The sequence below is a fragment of the Pelodiscus sinensis genome, chromosome 8 (assembly GCF_049634645.1).
Source record: "Pelodiscus sinensis isolate JC-2024 chromosome 8, ASM4963464v1, whole genome shotgun sequence".
Taxonomy (NCBI): domain Eukaryota; kingdom Metazoa; phylum Chordata; order Testudines; family Trionychidae; genus Pelodiscus; species Pelodiscus sinensis.
Window position 1 is genome coordinate 43,552,799 of NC_134718.1, and position 27,259 is coordinate 43,580,057.

Here is a 27,259-nt window from a genome sequence, read left to right on the forward strand (position 1 = left end):
ATTTGATGAAAATGTACAAAATATATAATAGTTGAAATGGAATTAAATTTGTGTACAAAGGAATAATGTTTTGTTTAAAAAATAAAAATACATAATTATCCTCTCATTAAACTTGGTCATTTCTTCTTTTACTCAGTTTCTTACATTTGTTTTTACTTACATTGTATTTTAACAACTTATTGGCAAACTGAAAGATTGGGGCCTAGAAAACAAGACGGGGGCCTAGAAAAATCTAGAGACCAATTACTCACCTGACTAAACTTAAGCACATATGTGTTTCATGATTGGGTCCCTTACTCATGAATATCAAATATAAAACATGTAAATCCAATTTCATTTTCAAATGGTGGTGAGTAAACCAGTTCCCTTTCCTTGAGTACATTTTTGCTTTTATTGCCAACTATGTTAATTCTACTCATAGATTTATGCCATATTCACAAATTATTCTTCTTGACAACCATATTTGTCATTAAGAGTTTGTCCAAATGAAGGATCAGCTAAAACACAGACAAAATGCCAGATTGTGAAGAATCTGTGCTTGTTCCCTTTTCTTCAGAAATTCTGAAATTTACAGTTTTTAAAATCTCTTTCCTTTTATTTTCAGATCTTTCTCTTAAGTATTTCTCCTAACTGTGGCCTTGTCTGATCGTTGTCTTTTTATGCCTTTCATCCTGTGGAAGAAAAATGTTGAAAAGGCAAATGAAGAATTGAAGTAAAATCTTTCCTTACTGAGTAAGTTCAATGTAAAAATTTCACTGGGCTTCTATTTTGTAAGTTTGCTAGTTAAGAATTTTGTTTATTGCATGGGGAACTTACACCTAGAAAAAGGTTCCTATTATACAATGAGGCAGTTTTATATTAGCATATGAATATTAACTTGTAACGTGTGGTTAATTAGTTTAAGTAGAATTTAACTTGGTTGGATATATCTGGCAAACACTTTACCGAGGATATCTGAGTTTTTTTCCAGTTAGTGAAAGACTGTCCAACTCAGGGCACATTGGCTGCACAGTAGGAACATAAAGTTCACCTTGGCATAAACCCCCACAGCAGATTGCCTTCTTTTTTAATGCAGAGGTGCAGTCTGTGGTTATTAATAGTCTCAGTATTCACAATAATATTTCATCCTGGGCTGAGTAGCTAGCTACTAGCATTAGGATGGAGTATTGCATGCTGGGACATAAAATTGAATGGGTTGCATCTTGTGTACTAATATCCAGTTACAGTGAGGAATTCTAAGACATCATCATCCATGCTTTATTTGGGAGCTAGATTACTTTCTGTACTTATATATCACCAGTGGATTATAGTGTTGACAAGAGAAACATTAGTATATTTTTCTTTTAGTAACAAAGAACTGTCATTTATATGCAGTGGCTCTGAGATGACACAAAATAGAGCAGTCCATCTGATATTAATCTCACGCTTGTGAGTATAAACAGGAAATGTACAGTAGCTTATCTAAAGACAAAATTCCTCTTTTCTGTATGCCAAGGCTTTCATCTTAATTACCAAAGACTCTTAAATAGGGTGTGTTTGGGTTTTTTATTTGTTTTGAGAATCCTAAATGTGTTGTTTGAAACTGTGATTCACTTAACTGAGCAATGCTTAGTTGAATTTTAATTCATTCTAAAATATTATTAATATTATAATATAATAGTAACATATTACTATTGAAAACCTGCATACAATATTGGAAATGTTTTGCTTTTTATCACTTGAAAGGCTTGTTTAGGGATCCTAATAACTTTTTAAAAGTGCAATAAAATTTGCAATGTTTTTTGCCTTTTTGCTCCTCATGTGTAAATAGAGCCTTGGATTTTTTTCAACTTCTTTCTTTCTGCTTGATTTTAACGTGTGTAATATTGGATCATCTTTTGCTAGAGGACTATGATAAAATATTTTCTATGACAATCCATTGCATTTAATACAATGTTGCCATCTGGGAATCTTGTTTTCACACATGGACCTGAGCTTCCAGACTTCATGTGAATGAAGCCTATTGTGCTGCCTTTTATTAGTATAGATTTGTTGTCCATGTCATTTGTCAAATAAACTTACATCTGGCTATTTCCCAAGATAAAGTGATATTGGTTTCTGTTACACAATATTTAGGCACTAGTATAAATAGTAAAAACAAAATTTCATATTTTTATTAATGAAGTCAAATTTCATTGCAATGTTCAGGAATTCATTCACAAGACATTAGATGCCATTTCATTTCAATAAAGTTATTTATTTTTATATAGATGGATCCAGGATTTATCTATTCCTGAATAAGTCATAAAATCTGACTTAATAAAAAGAGGCACTCAGAAGTTCTGATGGTTACACAATATTAACATATGTTTACAAAAAGCTGTGTTGTGAGGAAAATAAAAAGCATGTAGCTATGAACATAGTTTAAAAATATATTGAAAATGCTGGCTCATAAACTGCACTTTAAATAATTTGGTAAGGAGAAACGTTCTTGGTGAGCTTTGCGCTTGTGTGGCCATTCAGAAGAGATTCATATGCCACCCATCTGATTAGCAGAGTTCCCTCAGCTAGTTTTTTGATTCTACTGGTGGTACACATTTGCATATGTTTCATTGCACATTAAACATTTATTTTGCACATGGATGTCTGCACATGGATGGAAAAGATTAGAGGGAACATTGGCACGGAATATGTTACAATCGAATGGGGTTTAAAATGTAACATTTACTGTGTTTTTAATTTCAGGAAAATTAAAATGGAGATAGTCTTGGAACTCTGAAGATATTTCTGCATAATAGGCTTGTCTGTTGTACAAATTACAAAAACTCAGAAGATCTTCCTAAAACAAAACAAGAATATTATAAAACCATGCCCTCTGAACAAGAACAACTTTTCTGTGATAAAAAGCCAACTACTTTATTAAAAGATAATGCTGCAAAGAAACTCTGTGTTTGTATTCCAGATAATGCTGTGGAAAAAACATTGATGAATGATGCAAGAAGTGTAATGCCTCCACCAGCAATTTTAGATGTCAGTTTTTCTTATGGACTGAAAAATGTGAAAATTGATTTGCCCATAGTGAACATTCCAAATGAAGTGGTATTGAAACATGAAATTGATAGATTCAGAAAATTATTTCAATGTAAACATCATACTGCAAGAAAATCTTTAAGTCAAGAGAAAATAAATGGAAGTCATCTAAATTGTTCAGAAAGCTACAATTTGCAAAGTAAACCAGAAGTGCAGTTTGAAGAAGAGGGTTTGAAAACTACAGCAAAGATACTGAATTTCACTTGTACAAAATGTAGAGACAAAATCAGATATAGTCCAAATGATCTGCAGAAACACTTTCAACTGTTACACTATGGAGAGTTGCCTTCATATCCTTGTGAAATGTGCAGTTTTTCAGCCAATGACTTCCAGTCGTTTAAACAACATCGCCGCATCCATCGCAGCACTTTAGTAAAATGTGAAATTTGTAATGATGAGCATACATACACTCTGTTGGACTTGACCAAACACTTTACATCAAAACATTGTATAAATGGTCATTTTCGATGTGAAAATTGTGAGTTTTCTACCCAAGATGTGGGCACATTTGTTCAGCACATTCATAGACATAATGAAATCCAATATAAATGTGGTAAATGCCATCATGTCAGCTTTACAAAAGGGGAATTTCAGGAGCATCTTCTTGTTCACACTGGTTCATTTCCTTTCAGTTGTCAGTATTGCAACTATAGCACACCACGGAAGGATTACCTTTTAAAGCATGTAATAGCTTTGCATAGAGATCACTTATATGCAAAAGATAAACTGGATAAGGATACATGTGAAAAAAGAATAGTAAAGACTCCAGCAGGGCTCAAGCTTATTTTGAGAAGGTACAAAACAGGAACATCAAGGAAAGCACTTTGGAGACGGAAAAAAAATAATAGTGGAAATGACAAAACTGAAGAGCAAAATGCGCAAGTGCTTAGAAATTTGAATACAATTCAACCCAAATCTGAAGAGCTAAACCAGCCTGTAAATGAACTGCATATGCATGATGAAAAAGATCAAATTATACTGAATGAAAAGCATAATCTACACAGTGTAAAATTATCGCCTACCATCATGCAATACAGTAAAGCAGAAGATGGATCAAGTTATGGTTTGGGGTTATTGAAAAATGCTGTTCATGGGCCTACAGTTCTGATGGTGAAAAATAATAAAATATCTGTTCCAGCAAACTATAGTGCTAAGTTTATGGGATTTAAGATGGTGGATGGAAAGCAGCATATTGTAATAAAATTGTTGCCTACAAATAGACAGAACTTGTGTTTATCAGGGCAAAAATCTGATGGTGTTAAAGATGCCTCAGCTGATTCTTTGCTAGAAACTGCTGATACCTTTGGCTTGTCTTCAGGTGCTACATCACAAGCAGTTAACCAGCAAACTCTGAAGAATAATTCTGTTCACCCACTAACTTCCACTTCATTTTCATTTTCTACTCTTTGTTCAGAAAAAGCAAAAGCAGAAAAACAAAATAGCGCTTCATCACATGGTAAGAATATTTCTCAGACTGTTGAATATCCTACTGTAGTTGTAGGAAAGAATGCAACTCATTTGTCAGTGAAGCCAGGATCAACTTTACCTCCATGTGACTTAGTGACAAAGATTGGAACAAGGGGTAATGTTCTTTCATGGGAAAGTTGTTTTGCTCACAATCATCCTCAGGTATTATCTCCCACAGTTACAAATACACTTCATTATGACCCAATGAAAATGCCCTTCCCTACTGACCTTAAAATACAAAACGGTGGAGTGAGCATTAATAATGGACCTAATCATCTCTACTATCCAGCCGATTCATCTAACCAGGGACTACTGCCTTTTCATAATTACTCTAAAATAGACTCAGTTAATCCATGTAGCATTTGGATGCCCACAGATGACAAACCTAAAGGCTTTATGTCCAGCAAAATGTTTCCCCTTCAAAACAGCTTACGAAGTGACTCTACAGCCTCATTTTCACAGTCAATGAGAGGCTTAACTCCTGAAAAATGTACATCATCTCAGTTAAATATTAATACAGTTTGTGGTCATATAAACACTAAGAATAATTTTGTGTCTTCAAGAAACCAATCCAAATGTGTTATTGACAGACAGTGTTTTATGGAAAAATGGCACGGTGGTAGCAAACAGTATTTGGACACTAATATGAACCAAGTGTTTGAAAATGTAGCTGAGAAATCTAAAACAGAAAATGTTTCAGAATGTGCTAATTCATCCCTTATGCCTAAAATTACATCAGTTTTCTCATTAAATAGTAAACAGGCATCCAATTATTTGTCACCTGAAGTAAACCAATTACTTCAAGATGTGCTAAAAGTAAAGTCAACTACTCAGCAAGAATCTCACAGTAAGTTGAATACATGCATAAAACTTCATTGTGATCAGTCACTTTCATGTCATCAGACAGACAGTAAAACTTTTACACACTTGAAAGACTCAACTGCATGTAATTTAGCTAGTTCTGCTAATGTAGGTGTTCATATGTCGAAGAGAGCGTTGAATGTGAAATGTAGCACCTCAAATGAAGGTATATGTTTTGGGAAAGAAAAACAGGCACCAGTGACATCACTTGATGCAGAAGAAATGGATAAGTTGTCTAGAACTGTGGGTGTTGGTACATTGCTTAAAACTCATACAGATGCAATCATAACACAGCAGTTGGTAAAAGATCGGATACGATCTACAACCCAGAATCCTAGTAGTCTCTTGCCAGTTTTTCCAGAACAGAAGAAAACACTTTTAGTTCAGTCACCTCCACCAGGATTTTTTGTACCTTTGCATCTTGCTAACCAGCCAAGCTTACAAGTTGTTTCAAGAAAACCTCTTCCATCAACAAGTTCATCAGATGTTCATTTGGCAAAAAGCATACCTGCATCTTTCCTTTTAAATAAAGGACCTGGAATGATACTGACATTTAGTAGTGGGACACTTGGCACCGTAGCAAATGTCACTGGTGGTAGTTCTCAGATTTTAGGGAGAGTTGTATCTAAAGAGTGTGGTAAAATGACATTACCGACTTCAAAGACAGAATTGAAAAATGACAGTGTTAGAAGTAATTCCCCAGGTGTGAGCACCACATCAGATACAGTACTAAGTGATTCATCAAATAGCATGCCATTCAAAGCACCTCTTATAATTACAAATTCCGCTGATTCTTCTATGAAAGGAATTCCTTCTGAAAAAATATTACCAGAACATCATGGCACGATGTTTGGTTCCTTGGAGTCAGTAAAACAAGAGATTCAACAGAAACAGCCTGTTTATGCGCTTTTGCCTGATGGACGGCAGGCAGTTTTTCTGAAATGTATGACACCAAACAAGCCTGTGGTACAGCAACATAATGCTCTTCAAGATAATGCTCATAATCAAAATTGTCAACCAAAGAAAATTGGAGCCATGCAACAAAAACTTTTGCTGAAAATTAAGACCTCTGCTTCAGATGCTACTCCTGATCTAGAACAATCAGTTAGCAACTCTGTGTCCTCACCACAATTGGATAGAATGCAATCCTTTCAAAGTCCTGCACAAGGACAGAAACAGACTGTTGTTACTTCTAGTGATGCCTTATTCTTACCAGGTAGATTGATGCCAGCAAATGCCTCTTTGGCAAACTCTAATTCAGCATGTTCTGAACTTCCTGTAGAACCTGTACATTCCACCAAGCCTACAGGGGCATGTTTGAAAAAGTTTTCAATTAATTCTACGCAAGCAGTAATTGCTGACAAAGTGGATAGTTACGATAGCCAAAAGTCCACATGGAACACCAGAAACAAAATTCCAAAAGTAAAATCTCGCTTAAAACAAACTGGTCACAAAAGTTCTGAAGCTGTGGTTTCACAAAGAAACAAGAATTCCAAACGAAAAATTAAGGATGATTTCCAAGAACCCCCTAGAAAGAAAATAATGTTGCACAGGAAGTGCAAGGAAAAGAATCAAACTGAAGTTGTTAGCAAATCAGGTGGCCCTTACAAACCAAGGGCGTCAAAAGAAACTGTGAGGAGTTTGAAACTACTTCCTTTTAATTCTAAACAACTTGTAAAATGTCCTCGAAGAAATCAGCCAGTTGTAGTATTGAACCATCCTGATGCAGATGTTCCAGAAGTTGTAAATGTAATGAAAACTATTGCTAAATTTAAAGGACATGTTCTTAAGGTCTCATTGTCAAAAAGAACTATTGATGCTCTTCTGGAACCAGCACACTGCAATACTTTGGACAGTGCTACTGAGGATCTCTCTCGAAGGAGGCCCAGGGTGATAAAACCTATTAGCCCTGTAAAAGAAAGATTTGTGTTAAAATTAACACTGAAAAAGACAAGCAAAAACAATTATCAGATTGTGAAAACTACCTCCGATAATACCCTGAAAGCTAACTTTAGCTGCTGGTTCTGTGGTAGGATATTTGACAATCAAGATAATTGGGTAGGGCATGGACAGAGACATCTAATGGAAGCTACTCGAGACTGGAATTCATTAATATAATCTTGATTGGTGAGGAAAGCAAAAATTAAATACCTTACAGTACTCTTTTTAAAAGGGCCACATTTAATTATGATACACAGATTATTTAGGTATGGGTATATAAATACAAAACGCAATTTAAAAATAATGCAAAATGATAAATTCAAATGTTGAGATAAAGCAAAGAACTTTGTGGGTTAGATATTGTATAACTGATTACAATTACAGTACCATAAAACTGCATATATTTTTTGTTACTACTATCATGTCCTATATTTTTATTATTCTACAGATTGAGTCTCCAAGGTGTCTGTTCTGTACATATTTAAGAAACCTAAACATGTAAATATTTTTGTACTGCTCAGTTACTTGCTATAAATTTTGCACAGAATTTTTTCCTTCAGTTCTGTGCATGCACTACTAAAAGTTTTTTCAACTACACACAGCTATTATCTATGGGTTTCTTGTTTTTAATTTGAATTGTTTTTGTTTTTTCAGGGATTGAACACTATTGTTAGCAAGTGCCTAAAAGATGTGAAACAGTTTACATTATGTCAACTGTATAACCATAGGTCCAACTAGGACCATATCCCCAATAGTTTTCATTGAAACAAGCCATATGTGAATGCTTTAAGCTGTATTGCTATGCACATGACACTTGTACTATTTCTGTGCAGTTTGTCTACTTTCTTAGTGAAGTATTTTTCATATAAATTAATAAAACATGTTACAATTGTGGTTAATACCTTTGAGCCTGAGAATGGAATCAGTTGGAAATACACAGTATATATTCCTAATGTATATGGTGTTGAAGAATGGTGAACATTCCTAATCTGTATTGACTCTCATCAATATTAAATTTGTTATAACTGTGTTTACAGAATGATTGAGTGTGAGAATTTATAGAAATGTCTGTTTTCTAACTCCAGTATACTGCCCCCTTGACACAAACCCTAAGTAAGTGGCAGCAGCAGGTTTGCTAGCCTAAGACCCGTTATTGGAGCAGAGCAGAAGTTGTTTTCTCTGGAGCAAAGTATAGTCTAATCTGTTTCTTTAGCTAGTGTAGATTACTTTCCTTCTCTGGTTCCTTAATTGAATGCACTGCCTGGTAGTTGGGGAGGCCTAGACTTTCCCCATGCCCCACATATCCATATAGAAAGGGGAGTAACAGCCCCAGAGATGCTGTTGTACCTCCTGTTGCACCTGGTAAGTAGGGATAGCCCATATAGGGGAATAAGAGTTTATGCTCCCTTACTTTACTATGTGGACACAGTGTGACCCCCTGCAGTCCATAGTAAATCAATGGGAGTCTTGCCAAAGGACTTCAAGATTGTACTCTAAATGTCTGACTCACTCTTGAAGTATTGCTAGAAATCTTAAAAGGTTGAAATTCAGCTGTCTGCTCTTAGCAAAGTTCTACACATCTGAGACATTGGGAGGTCTCAGGTTCTCTCTGTGGTTCTCCTTCCATGAACATGGAGCTTGATCCTGTGTCCAGTGAACATAGTGGTAAAACAAAACTTGACTCCTGATTAAAATTTTATTTAATAAGGTGTAATGAGTTAGTACATTTTGTTTTAAAATACCTCTTACATGAATTGCTTTAATGTTTAAATAGGGATTAGTACTTTATATCTAGAAAAGTGAGTTTTCAAAATTTAAACAGTTAGAAATTTCCTCTTACACTCTTCCTGAAAAAAGTTTAGCACTGACAGATTGCTAGATGCAGATTGCTTTATAACTGTCTTATGTTTTCTTTGGCCAAGATTTTACAAAAATTAGAGACTGAAGTTAATCTCCAAACTTGTAGTTAGGAATTAAAATAAAAGTCCCGTGTTTTTGTTTTTCCTCCAAAAAGTTCTGAGCACGTAGTGACTGCTGAAACTTTTGTTTATCTTGGCTTTTTTAGCTTGTTTGTCTCAAGGTATGTAGGTGTGTTTATTCCTGCATGAATAATGCCGACACCTACATTGGTGGGGGAGGACAGACTATGAAAAAATGAGTTGGTATGTGTTTTGAAGTTGCTTAAGAATGTATGTTGCTTTTATGTAGAAGCAAAACAACAGTCTTTTATTGGAAATGAAAATAAGCAATTTGGTGGCAGAAAACTTTGTAATTAACGTCTTAGGTCATTCATGAGGTGTTTATACTTCAGCTCTCTAACAGACTGAGGACTTTCAGAAATACGTGGATTTATATTGAACCATATATATTTGCATACACAAATGGAGCAGCATTTCAGATCAAATATCATACAGTCTTAGAATTCTAGGTTTGGAAGAGACCTCAAGAGGTCATCCAGTCCAACGCCCCACTCAAAGCAGGACCAACCCCAACTAAATCATTCCAGCCAGAGCTTCATGCAGTACTTCAGATGGGGCATCACCAGTGCTGAATAGAGGGGAATAATTACTTCCCTTGATCTACTGGCAATGCTTCTACTAATGTAGCCCAACGTGCCTTTAGCTTTCTTGGCAATAAGGGTACACTGTTGACTCATATCCAGTTTCTCTTATGCTGTAATCTCTAGGACTCTTCCCACAGAACTGCCGCTTAGTCAGTTGGTCCCCAGCCTGTAGCAGTGTATGGGATTCTTCCATCCCAAGTGCAGGACTCTAGCACTTCTTGTTGAACCTCATCAGATTTCTTTTGGCCCAACTGTTCTCCAATTTGTCTAGTTCACTCTGGACCTTACACATACCTATCTACCCTTCCCTCCTGCTCCGCCCCCCATCGCAGTGTCATCCACAAACTTGCTAAAGGTGCAATCCACGCCATCATCTAGATCATTAATGAAGATGTTGAACAAAACCAGCAATAAGACTGACCCCTGGGGCACTCCACTTGACACCAGCTAGACATTGAGCCCATTGATCACTATCCAGTGAGTCTGGATAGAAAGCATGTTTTCTTCTTAAGGGTGAAATGTTTTTACAATGAGATTTGTTTCCTAATGAATTTATGAATTTTTCAAAATTTTTAATATAGTAGGGAGAAGAGAAATGTGGTGCTCTTGCCTGGCTTGTAAACAACTAATTTATGAAGAATCTACCACTTGGGCTACTTCTGTGTGGCTCGTGCTGCAGTACAACCAGGTGAGAGCATGCATCGTAATGTGATTTTAATCCTCTGCTGCAGCAATTCTTACGCAGCCCTGAGTGGGTATATGAATGCTTATTGTAAATCTAAAATGTTGTGGATTTTAAAAAAAAATCATTTCTGTAATATTGACAATAATCCTTTATAAAACGCAGTATGATTATCATTTTTCTATCTAACTATTAAAGCCAGTTAGAAAATATTCTTGAATTTTTTTAATTGTAACTTGACACATTCTTCTGAACCCTCCAGTATTACATGGATGCACTGATGGACTGTTGTAATATTCTGTCAGTATTAATTTTTTGGAAAAATAAACACACACACAGGGGTGGTATATATTTTTCATCAGTATTGTGTAACTGATTGGCCTGCAAAATATCAGCTTCTTCACAGTTGAAGCGTTCAGTATGCATTTTTGTGTTACAGCTGAAGGATCCTGTTAAGAGGTACTTCAGTGGTACATACCATGCATTTGTAAATATCTTTCTGAAAACTGCCAATCGTTGCAGTCTAAACAGTTAAAAAGTGTCATTCATAAGATGTTGGTTTATAGGTAAACACTTTAGATTGGTTACTTTTAACATCAAAGACAAGACAACATAGCAGAATCTTTTTATTAACATTTTAGATTATAGATGTAGTCGGTATTGCTGCCTGCTGTTAATGTTGCCTGAAATTTCCTGGTGTAAGACAGCAAAAATGATTCAGCCATTTCCAAAATCAGGATTTGGAGAAAATAGTTGTGTTTCAGTGCCTTTATGCAAGAGAGCTGGGATTTGAAATTTGGCAGAGGCATGATGGCATGGCCTTTGTGTCAGAGGTTTTGTGCCATTTTCATTTGAAAACCCATCCAAATTTGGCCAAAAATTTAAGTTTTTGAAAGATCTCTGTTGATTTATGCTTTATAGATACTTGAAGTTGAACTAAATTGAAGATTTTTGTCTGCATTGAGTATGTTCCAGCTCGAGTGGAAGACTGGAATTTATCAAATGATCCTTCTCCTGTTGTCCAGTTCTAGCAATTCTGCTGGTATCCAGGCAGTGTGGAAGAGCAATAGACTGCAGTGAACAGGATGTTAGAAACTGTGGGAGTAGAATGGGACAAGGAGCATAGGATTGAGAAATGGGGACAATGAAAAATGAGAATAAGTGGAGCAGGAAGACTGAAGTTGGATGAGAATCCTGGAGTCTGTGACTGTCTGCACAAGGAAATGGATGGGGATACAGTAACTGGGAGTGGGGGTGGAAGGAACATTGGTGCTTAGGAAGCCTGTAGGGGAAGACCAGGACTAGCGTGAGGAGGGTGGCTAGGAAGAGATGGACTGGAACAGGAGTTAGAAGGGCTTTGTATTTTTTGGTGTGGAGGAAGGAACATGAATTGAATCATTTGTGTCTACTACAGCACACTACCTTCCAGAACCTGGACTTGAACTCAAGATTCCCACCATTCCTCCGCTGTCAACAAACATCTAGAAACTTGCTGGCAAGGTGTGTCTTCCCCTCTAGTGTCTGGTCCACATTGACAATGACAGCCTGCTGCTAGCAGTTACTCTCTTAACTCAAAGGCAGAGTTCTGTGCTGTGGATCTAAAAGTTTCAACCCTGTGGATGATCCAAGCAGGTGTCAATATGATACCACGTGATATAATTTTTCCAATTTGCATTCTTAAAGACCTAAAAATTACACAAAAATTTGTTCAACGAATATTAATAAAGTTGCAAAGTCAAGCACTGAAAAGTTGGGAAATGCCAGAATTAAGGTTAGCTGTGCAACCTTAATTTGCTCTCCTTTTGCATGCATATGCATTATGATGTTTTTAATTACATGAGCACATACTATTTTTTTCCACAGGACCACTTTTTCATTTAGTAGGTTAGAGGACTGGTACTCTGGTGAGAATCAGTATTGCGTAGTAAAGGGGTCTGTTTGTAAGACCTGTTTCATTTCTTTGCTGAAGTCGGAAGGTGTGTAGTGAATGATGTAGAAGAGTTCCTCTGTGATGTTGGGCAAGTTACTTATACCACATTTTCCACAGATGGCCACTAATTGTGCATTCACCATTTCCTGAATACCTGACTTGATAACCTAAGGCTATGTCTAGACTACATCCCTTTTTCGATAAAGGGATGTAAATTAGGCATGTCCATATTGCAAATGAAGCCGGGATTTGAATTTCCCTTGCTTCACTTGCCTAATGGCGGCCGCTGCTTTTTTACCGGAACGGGGCTTTTTTGAAAAAAAACAAAAAACACTCCGGCAGTTTAGATGGGGCATTTTCAACAGAAATGCCCCATTTCGAAAGACTCTGTACTCATGTATTTAGGTGGGATGCTGATTACTTTTTCCAGAACTGCAGAACAATGTGTAGATTGGAAGCTAGTATCTTTCACTAAAAGAAGTTGGTCTAATTAAAGATATTACCTCGCCCACTTTGCCTCGTGTGTCTACCACTGGCAGATGCTGAAATTGTACAAATGGTTATCCTAGAACATGCCAGCGTGCAGCATGGCACTTTACTCATCCTGTTTCAGTCTCCCTCGTCGTTGCCCAAGAATGTAGTGTTTAAGTAATATTTAGCAATTTAATCTGGTGGTCTTACATTTAGCTTTAAATCCTACAGGCATTTGCGCAAACTGTCAAGACAAAAATATAGACGGGAGAAAAAATACAGGGATATGAGCAAACTGTACATTGATATTTGTTATAACAATCAAATGTGTGAAGCAGCTCATGCAAAGTTACTATTCGCACTACAATAAACACAAGCTGTAATAAAGTACTCTGACAATAGTTAGAACAGTGAATGTCAACCAGTAATATTACTGCACATTATACATTTCCCAATATTTTTACATTTTATTTGCACGTGAAAAATACAACCAAAAAACCTCACGAATCAGACCGAGTAGAGCTCTAGGCAGTGCTAATCCATTCATGTCTCAAAAACCCAGAAATGGTGCAAAATAATATCCTTGGTTGGCTGCACACAGTGGTCCATCTCATAGTCATTCTACTTTCAAGAGCTCTGGATCTTGCAAAGGAATTACTTTATTTAAAACAGCAATCTGTATTAGATGTAGTAGATGACTTGAAAACATTCTACAGAAAATGCATCTTTAGAATAGAGAACAATAGATGAAAGGGCTGTGGTTCATAGCTTTTATTGACATCAGTTTGGAATTACCACATTATGACTGGTGGAGCCACAAACGAACAGCTTCTACCTGATTTGGGTGATGGCATTTAAAAATAACTTCTTCCGATTTTCTGATATTGTAGACTTGATGTTCTTCAGATCTGCATTTCTTATTGCTAAGTGGAAGTTTTCAAATAATCTTCTAGTGAGACTATCCTTAGTGTGTTTGGGTTTAATTTTTTCCCCTTTAGAATGCTCGATCCAGAAATTTTGGAAAGTTATGAAAAAAATACACACAAAAATCTAGATCTTAACTTATTCCAGTTCAGTCTAATTAGGAAATTCTAACAATATGTTTCAGTTTGGTGGAATCTTTGGTGTTGTTTTGACTGTCGATTAAAACAAGGGGTGTATACTGATGATTCTCTATTATTTCAGCAACACTTGCAAAGCGCTGTATTGAGAAAACAGAAATAAGTTAGAAGACTCATTGATTACTTGGGAAACAGAATGGAAATCACAAGAAGTGCTACCTTCTCTCTGCCACTTTGGAACTACAGGATCCTCGGAGACCATGTTATCTATAGGTGACTCCCCCTTCTCCTGTGACTATTGTTGCCTGCACTATGTACTTTGTTTTGTCTGATAGAGTACAGAGAAGGAGGCAGCAGGGATGCTTGTGGGGAGGTGGCAATTCACTAGCCAGTGTGGCAAATAAAGCTCCAAACAGTAGTAACATTTCATTCCTTTTCTTCAAGGGTTAGTTTATTTCTCAAAATCAGAACAGTCCAACATAAGCCAGGTGTTGCTGGTTGGCCCATTTCCCCTGACTTAGGGTCTTCCTCATCTCCTTGCTGCCCTTTTAGATGAAGAACAGAAAATCTGCAGGCTATTACCTCATCTCTGGCCTCAAACCCATCATCTGGGAGGCAGATAATAAGGTTCAGGTGAGACTAAGTTTATTTCTCTCAAAAAGCCCTCCTACTCTGTGAATATGTCCGATTGCAATGATATTGGAGCCCTCAAATCTCCCTACTGCTTTAGAAATAACTTGATTTTCAACATTACACTTCAGAAAAGTTTTTGCACTTGTGCAAATGCAATTCAAAGATATAAACTCTTTTTTTTAAGTAAGTGGTGGGAGGCAGAGGGAACAATTCTGACTAATTTTCTCCTGAAATATTTTAATGTAACTGTTCTTTTAAAAAAAAATCCCATTGAGTTCTATGGGAGCTGTTGCATAAAGGATGGTTAAAAGATTAGTTTTTAAGAAAGGATGGAGAATTTACGTTCAGTAAGGTTACATCTAGATTACAAGTTTCTTTCGAAAGAAGCTTTTTTCGGAATCCTCCGAAAAAACTTCTTCCAAAAGAGAGCATCCACACTGCAAAAGTGCACCAAAAAAGCAATGTGCTTTTTCGAAAGAGAGCGTCCAGACCGAATGGATGCTCTCTCGCATGTAAGCTGTGATTGCTATGGACGGAAAGGCACCTGTGCTTTTTCCTCTTTCCTCCTCTTCTAAAAGAACTCCCTCTTCCCCGTCCTCATGCACTTTTTTGTGAAAGAGCTCTTTCACAAAAATGCTTCTTCCTCACAAAATGAGGCTTACCAATGCTGGAAAAACCCCTCTGTTCTTTCAATTTTCTTGTGGAAGAATGCAGTTGCAGTGTGGACGTTCCTCAAGTTTTGTTGGACAAACGGCCATTTTTTCCAACAAAACTCGGTAGTGTAGACATACCCTAACTGAAGTTCTCATCCTGCTGTTATCCACAATGATTAAGTATATATGGATATTTTAAACTAATCTGTGACTTTAAAGTCTCAATTTGCAATTACCTAAGTTACACTTCTGAAATGGATTTAAATCAGTGGTTCTCAACAAGAGTACATGTACCTCCCTTAGTATGCAGAGGTCTTCCAGGGGGTACATTAGCTCTTATAGATACTTATCTAGTTTTACAATGGGCTATATAAAAAGCACTAGTGACCTATGTACAAACTAAAATTTCATACACATTAGTTTATTCTGCTACATACTGTACACAAAATGTAAGTATACTCTTTCTGTTGATTTGTTTTTATAATTATATGGTAAAAAAAAAAAAAGAAAAAAGTAATCATTTTCCAGTATGTGATGACACTTTTGAATTTTTATGTCATCTGATTTTGTAAGAAAGAACTTTTTAAGTGAGGTGAATCTTGGGGGCTATACAGGACAAATCAGAGTCTTGAAATGGGGTAATGTAGTCTGGAAAGGTTCAGAGCCACTGATTTAATGTATCTAATTTGTTGCACTGGATTTTTCAGTCTAAAGGATAAATCAATTATTTGATGAGGTATATGGTTATCTTTTTGCATGAAGTTTTACATTCTAACAATGTAACTTAAAATAGACCCCTTCTTTTTTAATTATTAGGGCATAACACTGAAAAGGACAAACCACTCACCTCCTCGCCAGTTTTTTCTCTGCCCAGTGCAAATCGTTTAGTTGATTCAATGAATCGTACAGGGATATTATAAACTTTTTTGTTGTAAAACACAACTAGCGTGTATGGTTGCTTTGAATCCTGACCAGAACTCTTCCTTATCAGAAAAGATCCATCCTAAATCAAAGGAAAAAAATAATACTTTATTTTGTTGCTTTCATTGAACAGATATCCATATTAATATCAAATCCCTTCTTCCTTTATGATTGGGGGGAGGGTGAAATTGCTGGGAGAAATGGGGGAGCTTCTCCCTGTCATTAGCTTATACAGGTATTATTTAGCATCATCCTCTGCTGTCCTAAGTCCCAATGACTGCTACTGCTGCATGTTCCCTCCGAGCTAGAGAAAGGAAAGGTAGAAATGAACTTGCAGTAGCAGATTCCTGGGGATCACAGGACATAAGGATGTGATTTCTGGATAAGTTCTATCAGTGGCAGTAGGTAGGCAAGGAAGGAGAAAGATCCTGAGCAGATGACATGTTCTCAACACAAGCATAAGTATACAAGCAGCCAACAAACACCGAGAGCCACTGTTGGGATTACCCTAATGCTTCCTAGCCAGTGAAATCCTATTCTAAATATTTAGCTACTAGTCTGTCCCTCTGCCCTAACTGCGGGGCAAGGGGAAGAAAGCTTTCTTAGGCTATGTCTACACAGCATGGAAAAGTTGGGAAAAAATATGCAAATTGAGAATTGCAATTTGTGTATCTTTTTCTGCTTTTCTTCTGAAAAAGACTTTTCCAACATTTGGCCCGTCTACACGGGGCCAAATGATAGGAGAAAAGCCTTTTTTGTAACATCCCTTCTTCCTCGTAGAATGAGGTTTGCAGGGATGCTGAAAAAAAAGTGTCTGCTTTTCTGAAATTTTTTCCGGAAAAGCAGACGTGCTTCTTGGACATAGCAGAGCTTTCCCGGGATACCAGAGCTCTACCGTATAGACATAGCCTTTGAGACAGGGCCTTTTTTCTGGCATTTAGGATGCTGCCTATGGTATTAGAGTGTTGTACAGTCTAATCTAGTCTCAGTCAGGAAGTTTAGTCAAAAGTCTAAAGCCCACATCAGAGGGCTGAGGTGTTAAGTTATCATTTTCAAATAAAGAGGTAGGACCAATTTTTACTGATATCAGCATTTAGTATCCGTGATGGAACTTGTACAGTATCTCTGTCCAGTTACTTGCCCTTGTAAGGGATGCACCTGAATGAATTTATCTTTTCCACCTCTTGATGTCATAATACTGTTATCTCTAATATGCCAAAAATCAGTACCGATTTACACAGGTGCAACTTTAATTGACATTAGAGAAAACTATTTCAACTAAATCTGAATTGTATAATGACATTTCAGCTGACAATATTCTAATTTGTTCAGGGTGAGACTAAAAGAGGGAACAATTTAAGTTGTATTCACCCTTCACCATTTCTAAAATGTTCTTAACATTTGTAGTATGCTTCTTTTAACTCCCCGCTTTACCTTATTTGATTTGTATAATGCATCTTCTGCAGTTTTTCGATCACAACAAGCTGCATACCATGATTTATCATGAACACCAGCATCCTGTGAGAGAAATGGAGACCTTTGTCAATGCAAGGGATTTGCCCTGGTTTTCATCTGGAATATACAGCAAAATATAATAGTTTCTTCATTGGATATTGTGTATGACATAGCTATAAGATAGGGGTAATAAAAGATGAACACATAATGTAGTGTGGCCATTGCCTGACAATGATTATATAGAAATAATTATGCAGAGCAGTTTAGAAAACACATCGTTAAGACACAGCCCTCAGGGAGCAAAGAGTAGACATGCACAAGCAATGTAATTACTGTGATACCTGCTTGTTGACTTAAGTCAGCTTAATTTTGTAGTGTAGACATGTCCTAAGACCAACAGGTATTTGAGCCTACCTAGTGATTTTGACCATGGAGGTGGAAGGTTCCATAGGATATTGTCTTTGAGGACAAGTATGTATGTAAGGCTATGTCTCACTATGAACTAGAGGTGTGATTCCCAGCTCATGTAAGATACTCAATAGCTCCATCAGACTAAACACATATATAAATAGTAGAGCAGCTGTAGTAGCACAGACTGCAGGACCAGCACAACTTAGCCATGTCAAGGACAGACCTAGAGGGATTTGTGCTTGACGTGCTATTGCAGATACACTACGATATATATTTGCACTACTTCGAAGACACAAGACAGTTGTGGTGGAGAAAGAAAGTGTGTGAGTGAGCAGAGAAGCAGGACAGAGAGTAACAGCCTGAAGAAGCAGATGAGAGCACTCCCCTGCAAAAAGCCAAGTGAGACGTTGTGTTGCTGCAAGTAAGGACACTATCTTCAGATGTGGAGTTCATCTAATGTTTGGAGAAATAGGATTTTTGTTATGTTCTCAGTGAATACAATTGTAACAAATGTAGCACACTTGAACTTCAGTTTCTCTTCTGAATTGAAACAATTTGTGAGGACCCATATTTTGACTAGATGCTCAGTCAAAATGGGGTGATAGTAATTTTAAATTGTATGAGCAGAAACTTCATTCTCATCTATAATTTGCTCTATCAATTTCCCATGCTCTTCAAACCAGCAACTATTAATTCAATCCACAGCTGAGGATGGATATTCTCATTCAATTTAAGTTTTTTTTCCCAAGACTGTTATAAAAGAATCTTGCAAAATATATGCTTTCCACTTCTTTTCTTCCATTCCAGTTGGGTTCTTTCATCCAATAGCTACTCATAGATGCTAAGAGTGTACTACTTTTATACCTCCACCATTTCTCACATTGCAGACCTCTGTATTGAACAAGCCCTGCTCACCAATGAGTACAGATATCTTTTGATTATGTATTGAAAGGATTCTTCAGCAGGTATCTCAATTCCTGGGATCAGGTCCCAGGCCTGCCATTTACTTGGCATGTAATCTTAGACAAGTCCACTAAACCTCTCTGGTGCTTTAGTTCTCCCAGTTATAAATGGGTACAATATTTTTCTAATTCCTGGTGTGCTAGGGGGACTTTCTTAATTCATATATGTGAAATGCTTTGAAACTTCAGTTTATAGGAGCAGAGTGTTACCATTAGAAGTTGGGATCTTCTGTAAAGGAAAAATAGCAAGAGTAAAACTTTCAAAATCACCTAATTCCCAGTTTCAAAAATTACGTGGGCATTTAGGAGCCTTGAGTCCCATTGACTGTCAATGAGTCGTAGGCTTCTAAATCACTCAGATATTTTAGAAAAATACCCTACATATCTGGAAGCACATATTTTTGCTCAGATTTATTTTCCTGTAATTTAGAGGGGAGATTACATTTATTCTGAAATGTGCAGAAAGGGAAATTACTGTAATGTTTTAAAATGTGCTTTATTTTGTTCTATGAGATGATATGCTGTACATAAGATAGACACAGTTGGATTGGGATAAAAGGGTTCAACAAAGTAGCTGACTTTTCATTAGAAACCTGCAAAAATACTGTCCCACTGAAAGAGTGGGGAAATAACCAGGACTTGCAGTGTAGACATACTCCTGATTTCAAAATAAGCTATTCTGAAATAGCTTATTACAAAATAGCATATCTACACTGCAGGAAAGCCTCAAAATTGGTCTGTCAGGCTTCCCTAATGCAGACGTGCTATCTTGATTTAAAGCCTCAGGAGGCACTGGGGAAGAATAACTTAGAATGGCTCCGGTGAGAGTCTATTTTGAAATAGCAGTGGAGCGTCTACACAGCCCCTATTCCAAAATAACTATTTTGGAATAGGCATTATTCTTCACAGAATGAGGTTTACAGAAGTTGGAATAAGCTGTTTTATTTCAGAATAAGCTGAAATTATTTCAAAATAATGGAATTGCTGTGTAGATGCTTACATAGTTATTTTGGAATAAAAGCCGTTATTCCAAAATAACTTTGCTGTGTAGACACACCCCAGGAGCCCAAAAGTGAAAAGGGCTGATCTGAAAAGCTTTGGTATTAAAGTGGTTTCAACCGGTTAACTAAGACCAGATAAAAAGTAAAACTAATACTAGGACCTCTGAAAAGATTTGAAACCCTGAAGGGGACCTTTCTGCAAAGGATTGGATTAGGGTTCTAAGATGTAGCAACACAGACAACAGCAACAAAACATGGCCTCTTTATACATCGTGTGAGTTTACAGTACAAGTATAGGTGAAGTGAGCTAAAGTTCATTATAGAGCAAGTATGCAGGCTGAAACAGAGAGCTCAGCATGTCCTTGACTCTGAGCACTTCTGTATCTTTGACCTTCCCCACGTAGAAAAAGAAAAGAGTTTCCTAAATATTAGCCAAGATACTTTCTCCTTTAACTACTCCAGATTTTGAGGAAGCGAATCTTTGTTCTCTCTCTCTCTCTCTCCCTCAGTTTTAAGGAGCGATTGTTACTCAATTCTTTGTGGTATGGTGTTTCCAGAGTGAAGCTTCCTTTTGATAATGAGTAATTATTTGTAAGGGTTCCTTGTGCTACTGTTGGCTGGGAATTTTTGCCTCCAATATGTTGTATAAAATAGTCATTGATCTCTCCCCTCCTGAAAGTAACAATTCTTCTTGGCTGCCTTTCATTCTCTATAGATGATAGGCCTAATCCTTCTATTTTCTTATAATGCATCCATCACTTTGATATCAATGCCATTATCCTGGGGCCTGCATGTTAAAAGCCTTTCCCATTTCCCTTTAAAAAAGGTTAATGCAGAGTGCAAATATATTTCGAAGGCATCCATTATATTTGCATGTGTGAGCAAAATCAAAAGTGAAATATGGGACGATTGAGTCTGGATATAAGTTTGTAATGATTTACTACATTCCAAATTGCTAGTGACTCTGAAAGCATCCAGTGGTTAGGCATATGGAGTTGTTCAGAATGAGAAGGTGCATGTAATCATGGCAAATCTTAACATTTTCATTATACATCCTTTAGCTGTCCCATCACACAATCTCAATTTTATCCCTTTCTGTTGGATTAAAAAAAAATTGGCCTGGGGCTCTTTTTCTCTTTAAGGGTAAGCACATATGCAGACTTGTGGCTGCTCAGAAGTTATTACTGTGAATAGATAGAATTGTCATGGTAAATAATTATTGTATAATTAGTGCTGTTCTGCAGATGTCACCCCTATAACCTCTTCTTAAGACTACTACTATCTAGAATTTGCTAGAATATTCCCTGTCTCCATTTTAAGTTTAACTATCGTTTCTTAACATAATTAACATAATTCAAAATGACCTTAGCAAGTTAGAGAAATGGTCAGAGGTAAACAGGATGAGGTTTAATAAGGAGAAATGCAGAGTGCTCCACTTAGGAAGGAACAATCAGTTCCATACATACAAGATGGGAAGCGACTGTCTAGGAAGGAGCATGGCGGAAAGGGATCTAGGGGTCATAGTGGACCACAAGTTGAATATGAGTCAACAGTGTGATGCTGTTGCAAAAAAAGCAAATATGATTCTAGGTTGTATCAACAGGTGTGTTGTAAGCAAAACTCGTGAAGTCATTCTGCCGCTCTATTCTGCACTAGTTAGGCCTCAGCTGGAGTACTGTGTCCAGTTCTGGGCGCCACATTTCAAGAAAGATGTGGAGAAATTGGAAAGGGTACAGAGAAGAGCGACAAGAATGATTAAAGGTCTAGAGAACATGACCTATGAAGCCAGGCTTCATGAACTGGGCTTGTTTAGTTTGGAAAAAAGAAGATTAAGGGGGGACATGATAGCGGTTTTCAAATATCTAAAAGGGTGTCACAAGGAGGAAGGCGAAAATTTGTTCCTCTTGGTTTCTGAGGACAGGACAAGGAGTAATGGGCTTAAAGTGCAGCAGGGGAGGTTTAGATTGGACATTAGGAAAAAATTCCTAACTGTCAGGGTGGTCAAATATTGGAATAAATTGCCAAGGGAGGTGGTGGAATCTCCCTCTCTGGAGATATTTAAGAACAGGTTAGATAGACATCTGTCAGGGATGGTGTAGACGGAGCTTGGTCCTGCCTTGAGGGCGGGGGGCTGGACTCGATGACCTCTCGAGGTCCCTTCCAGTCCTATTATTCTATGATTCTATGATTCTATGATTCTGTGTACCATGAGTGCACATATCATACGGGTTTTTTTTAAGGATAGGAATATGTCATTTCTTTTTCACACATCATAATGGCTTTACAACAAAGTTGTTGCTTTCACAGTGTGTTGTAAAACAAATTGCCCCTCTGCTCTCTATAATGCAAGGGGTCCAAAAGTCCTTCAAATCTAAGACAGTGTGACTGGAAGGGGGAGCAATGGCAAATCTGGAAGGCACTACGGTGATTAGCCCAGTATAAAAACCTATGTGAAAGAGACAAATTCCCATTAGCTTTTCCCTGAACATGATGCCTTCCTGCTTCCAGTCGCAAACTTTTGTCTCTTACTTAGTGGAACAGAGAACTCATGCCAGCTGTGTGGTGGAAGTCATCCAATTAATGTTAGGTCTTCATGAACCAAACAAATCAAAGAGCTTGTGCTGTGCAATTTTCTGCAGCAAATAATAATACCAGTGTACATTATAATTTTGAGGAAAATATCACTAACTTTATTAGCATTGCATCACTTTTTCTGGTCAAATGGCTCTTTTAGTCAGTCAGTCTTCTGGTTTTACCCATAATTATATTTGGAGTTTTTAATATAGCAGTTATTACAAGCTGTTTGCTTTGGTGTCTGCTGGATTGTTTTTATGAAAAAAATATTTTTTTCATAGTATCCACTATGACAGACTGTTAAAAATTGTTCCATAATTGCAAGTTCTTTGTGTTCCTTGCTGCTATATTATCTTTGTTATATCAGCCTTTAGAACATTTAATTTTACTGGCTCTGAAATAACAGAGCCATTGTTAGGCACTCGAGAACTATTTCTACTGTTTGTGATTACCAGACAGGACTGATTCCTGCATTTTGGCTTCTGCCATCTTCTGAATGGAGATGGAAGGGGGAATATCGAAATAAAAATAGCCATATTTTCTTAGATTTTTTTCAAACCCATTCTATTGAAATAGAAAAAGGTTTCCAGTTATTCCCCACGATAACTTGGCACTAATTCCAAAAGGGGCTTATAGTGAAAGGAAATCTGTTTTAGGGAGCAGCATGGCGCAAGGCTGAGAGGAAGGAACTAAGATTACATGTCAGAATGTAGTTTCCACAGAGGAGGATGTGGGCCATCAGTGGCCTCTCACTTGATCTGTTAGGCTATATCTACATAGCAGCATTTTCAGACAGCAAGCAGTTATTTTGACATAATGTCAAAAAAAGTTAAGCTGGAGGACTTCTTACTCTGGCTCGTGTAACCCTTATTGTATGAGGAGTAAGGGAAGTCGGAGGAAGAATGCTCTTTCTCGGACTTCCTGCTGTGTAGACAGCGCCAAAAGCCGAAATAAGCTATTTCAACTTAAGCTACGCAATTGATGTAGCTCAAGTTGCGCAGCTTATTTAGGCTTTAGCCCTATTGTGTACGTGTGCCCTTAGATCTCCCCATTCTCTGCTGATGAACCAAAGTGCAGTAAACAGGACAACATTTTTAAATATGACTCTGTCTTTTGCATTCTTATGCTTCTGTATTGTATTATCTCTGGCAGACTTGTGCTCCAGCCAGATTGGAGTATCTCCACCTAGCATGGCTAGTAAGAATTAGCTGTACTTTTACTAGTGTATTTTGGGATCTCTCACTGTCTATAAACTGACACAATAGGTGCAGATGGTTTGCATGGCTTTGAGCTAAACATGGATATATACTTTCAGAAAGGCTAGAGAGTAATAGAGTTTAGCTATGAAATACAAAAAAGTAAAAGGGCAATTAAGTGCACTCTCACTGTCTTGCACTGAGGATGGAGCTAAATACATCAATATGGCATTTTCTCTTTACTCATTATGAGATTGTTTGGTACAAAGTGAAGACCTGAAACAGTTGGACTAAACTGCTTTTCAGTTCCTGTTTGCATTAAGCAAGAAAACTTTTCCTGCTTAGGTCTGGTATGACCATATCTAATCATAATTCTGTAGTTTAGCATAACTTTCATACCCTGTTTTTCATCTATTTTGGGATGGAAGTGATGACTTATAACTAGATGACTTAGAACATAACAAAAAGATTTCACTGTATATAGAGCCAAGTTGTTGTCATAAGTAGGGCCCTATCAAATTTATGGTCCATTTTGGTAAATGTAATGGTCATAGGATTTTTTAAATGGTAAATTTCAGGATTTCAGATATTTTAAATATGAAATTTCATAGTGTTGTGATTGTAGGAGTTGTATGGTAGTCACAAGGTCATTGAAGAGACTGCTACTCTTACTTTTGCACTGCTGTTGGTAGTGGTGCTGCCTTCAGAGCTGGGCAGCTGGAAAGCAGTGGCTGCTGGCTGGGAGTCCAGCTCTGAAGGCAGAGCTACTGCCAGCAGCAGCACAGAAGTAAGGATGATATGGTACGCTACCCTAATTTCTGCACTGCTGCCTGCAGAGCTAGGACCTTTGTCAGCAGCTCCACTTTCTGGGTGCCCCACGCTGACAGCAGCAACACAATAGTAAGGGCAACATGAACATGGCATTGTTACCCTTACTTCTGCTGGGAGGGTGCTGCCTTCAGAGCTGGGTACATTACAACCACTGCTCTCCAGTTACCCAGAAGATAGGCAGTGCAGAAATAAGGGTGGCAATACTGCGTGGCCCTCCTAAAATAACCTAGTGATGTTCCTGCAACTCCCTTTTGGTCAGTACACCCAGTTTGAGAAACGCTGGTTTCCCACATGAAACCTGTACAGAGTAGGATAAAAGCATACAAAAGGCCAAACTGCATGGCAGGATACCAGGTTTTGTGGTCTGTGACACATTTTGCGTAGCTGTGGATTTGGTAGGGCCCCTAGTCATAAGGGACAAAATGGACCACAAGCACCCTCAGCACAGGATTATGCTTTCTTGGTGTGAAAAATAGGATTAGTCAGTCAGGGGGTCTTTCTAAGATTCCTCTTACAACAGATCCCAGTGGCTCATGCTTCCTCATGTGTTTTTCCTTGTTTTACCCTTATCTCATTTCATACCTGGTCTGTAGTATCCAAACTAGATGAAATGCTGCTGCGTGGAAAAGTGCCCATTGTACGGTTTGCAACGTCTAGTGGTTCTGGGAAGAACAAAGTGTAACGTGTAAGTGTCCAGTATCACTATTCCTATTAGTTTGTTGGGGACAGAGATAGGAGGAAATAACAATGCAGTAGATTGTCACAACTCTGTTGGTTAAGGGAATAAGGAGAAAAATTCATTCCATTCTAACAGAGTCCAATATCTTCATAAAAAAGCTCATTAAAATTCTCTGAATAATTTATAACCATATAATGGAAATGCTGAAAACTTTCAGGTATATATTATTATTTTATCTAACTTACAGTTCAATTTGTGTAAAAATAATGAATTGCATATAGAAATTCTTGCCCTAAATCTGAAATTGTAAATTGAAATATTTCCAACTGCCTCTTAAAAGTATTATTTACAGCAGAACTTAAGCATTAGTCATAATGAAAGTATTACATTTTTTTCTGTAATGCAAGAACCAATGGCTGGATTCAATAAAAACCTTCATCTGACTTCCAAGTTGCACACTGAACCAGCCCAGAAAAATGTTCTATTTGGGGTCTTGTGTGGTATGGAAGCCACGTGGAATTTTATAGACTTCAACCCACATTGGCTTAGCTTTTGACTTTCACTGGCACAAGAGGGAGTTAGGTCTCAACTCCCATTGATTTTTTTCCCAGTAATTATCTTGGTCTTGCTTAATTGAATTAATCAAGCTAATGCCATACAGCCAGCTGTGTATTTTAATCTCATTTTTGTATGTGTTACAAAGACCAATATATTCAGAATCCATGAATATGCATGTGGTAATTGAAATAAACCGAGACCTCCTATAAAAGAGAAATTGTACTTACTGGGTAAGGGTGGTGGCTTTTGAAGTGATGGCCTGAAATAAATATTTAGACATTATTGAGAGGTCTGAGGAAATCTACGTAACCACTATTTGAATAACTGAGCATGTGTATGGAAGAAAGCAGTAACAGAAAAGTGCCCTCATGAGACTGAGGACTGAGTACTCCAGCATCTGAGCAAGGTGTATATCCTTTTCTAGGCCCTTTGTTTTGCATTCTGATGGATACATTTACCAGTCTTTTTATTTTTGCTACAGTTTGAAGTAAAGGTCTCAGGAAATAGAACTTTAAAAGGGAAGTAAAACTGTAGAGAGAAGAATGTTTCCCTCTAAATCTCTCACATCTTTGTTCAAACTTAGTCGCAAGTCTAAAGTCTCTAGCTACAAGAAAGGAAATGAAAGTAGCTTTTACTTTTGCACTGCAGCTGGTAGGGGTGGAAGGGGGAGCTCTTGGCTGGAACCTCGTCGCCGTTCAGCTGCTGTGGGTTTCTCTGTAATATGGAAATAAGCTTTAGATTCACCATTAGCTTTAAAAAGAATCACCTCAAGTGAGAGATGATAACTTTAATTCATTTTTATTTGTAGAATAAACATTATTTTACTGTAACTTTTCCCTCACTCACACATTAAGTGAAATGCTCACACAAAGATTTTCTTGTGGTGCTCCCAGTGGATTTAAATGAGGACTTTTTACAAATGAACGGTGTGATATTGCTCATTAATGCTAGTGAATTAAAGCATAGGATATTTGACTAGTAATAAAAGCAAATGAAAAGTAGAATCTGGCCCTCCTTGTTTCTTCTACCCTTACTTTTGGTGAATGCTCTGCACTGGGGCTCACTTAAATGCTCCAAATGGCTCTCTTGTGGTATGAATTTCACCCTTTGAGTAGTCTATTACTTTGCCTACAGCCACAGGCTACGTCTACACTGGCAGCTTCTTGCGGAAGAACAGCCATTCTTCTGCAAAAACTTGCCAGCTGTCTACACTGCACGAGTGTTCTTCCAGAAGTAAATTTACAGCAAAGCATTGTAAAACAGGGCTTCTTCTGGAAGAGTTTTTCCTCTCCCCCCGAGGAATAAGCCCTCTTGAGCAGGAGCTCTTCCAGAAGAGGGCA

The 27,259-nt window shown here is 37.4% G+C and overlaps 2 protein-coding genes across 17 annotated transcripts in view; one reads left to right on the forward strand and one right to left on the reverse strand.

The window, feature by feature from the left end:
* ZNF518A (zinc finger protein 518A) overlaps positions 1 to 27,259 on the forward strand; it is a 62,625-nt gene that overhangs the window by 26,555 nt on the left and 8,811 nt on the right. For 2 of the 7 annotated variants that reach the window (XM_075935199.1, XM_006113159.4), the window contains exons 2-3: positions 605 to 732; positions 2,725 to 8,377. In XM_075935199.1, the coding sequence (XP_075791314.1) occupies positions 2,848 to 7,515 (4,668 nt within the window). In that variant the 5' untranslated portion in view covers positions 605 to 732; positions 2,725 to 2,847 and the 3' untranslated portion in view covers positions 7,516 to 8,377. Of the gene's footprint in view, positions 1 to 604; positions 733 to 2,724; positions 8,378 to 10,482; positions 10,590 to 11,997; positions 12,084 to 14,169; positions 16,186 to 27,259 lie in introns of those variants that run through there. The other 5 variants (XR_012905639.1, XR_012905638.1, XR_012905640.1 and 2 more) reach the window with 5 other exon arrangements.
* The window catches only part of BLNK (B cell linker), a 185,186-nt gene continuing 171,089 nt past the window's right edge, over positions 13,163 to 27,259 (reverse strand). For all 10 annotated transcript variants that reach the window (XM_025179749.2, XM_075935201.1, XM_006113160.3 and 7 more), the window contains 6 exons: positions 26,555 to 26,633; positions 26,147 to 26,178; positions 25,265 to 25,344; positions 17,687 to 17,770; positions 16,179 to 16,334; positions 13,163 to 14,185 (listed from right to left, as the gene is read on the reverse strand). In XM_025179749.2, coding sequence (XP_025035534.2) covers positions 14,066 to 14,185; positions 16,179 to 16,334; positions 17,687 to 17,770; positions 25,265 to 25,344; positions 26,147 to 26,178; positions 26,555 to 26,633 — 551 coding nt within the window. In that variant the 3' untranslated portion in view covers positions 13,163 to 14,065. The remainder of the gene's footprint in view (positions 14,186 to 16,178; positions 16,335 to 17,686; positions 17,771 to 25,264; positions 25,345 to 26,146; positions 26,179 to 26,554; positions 26,634 to 27,259) is intronic.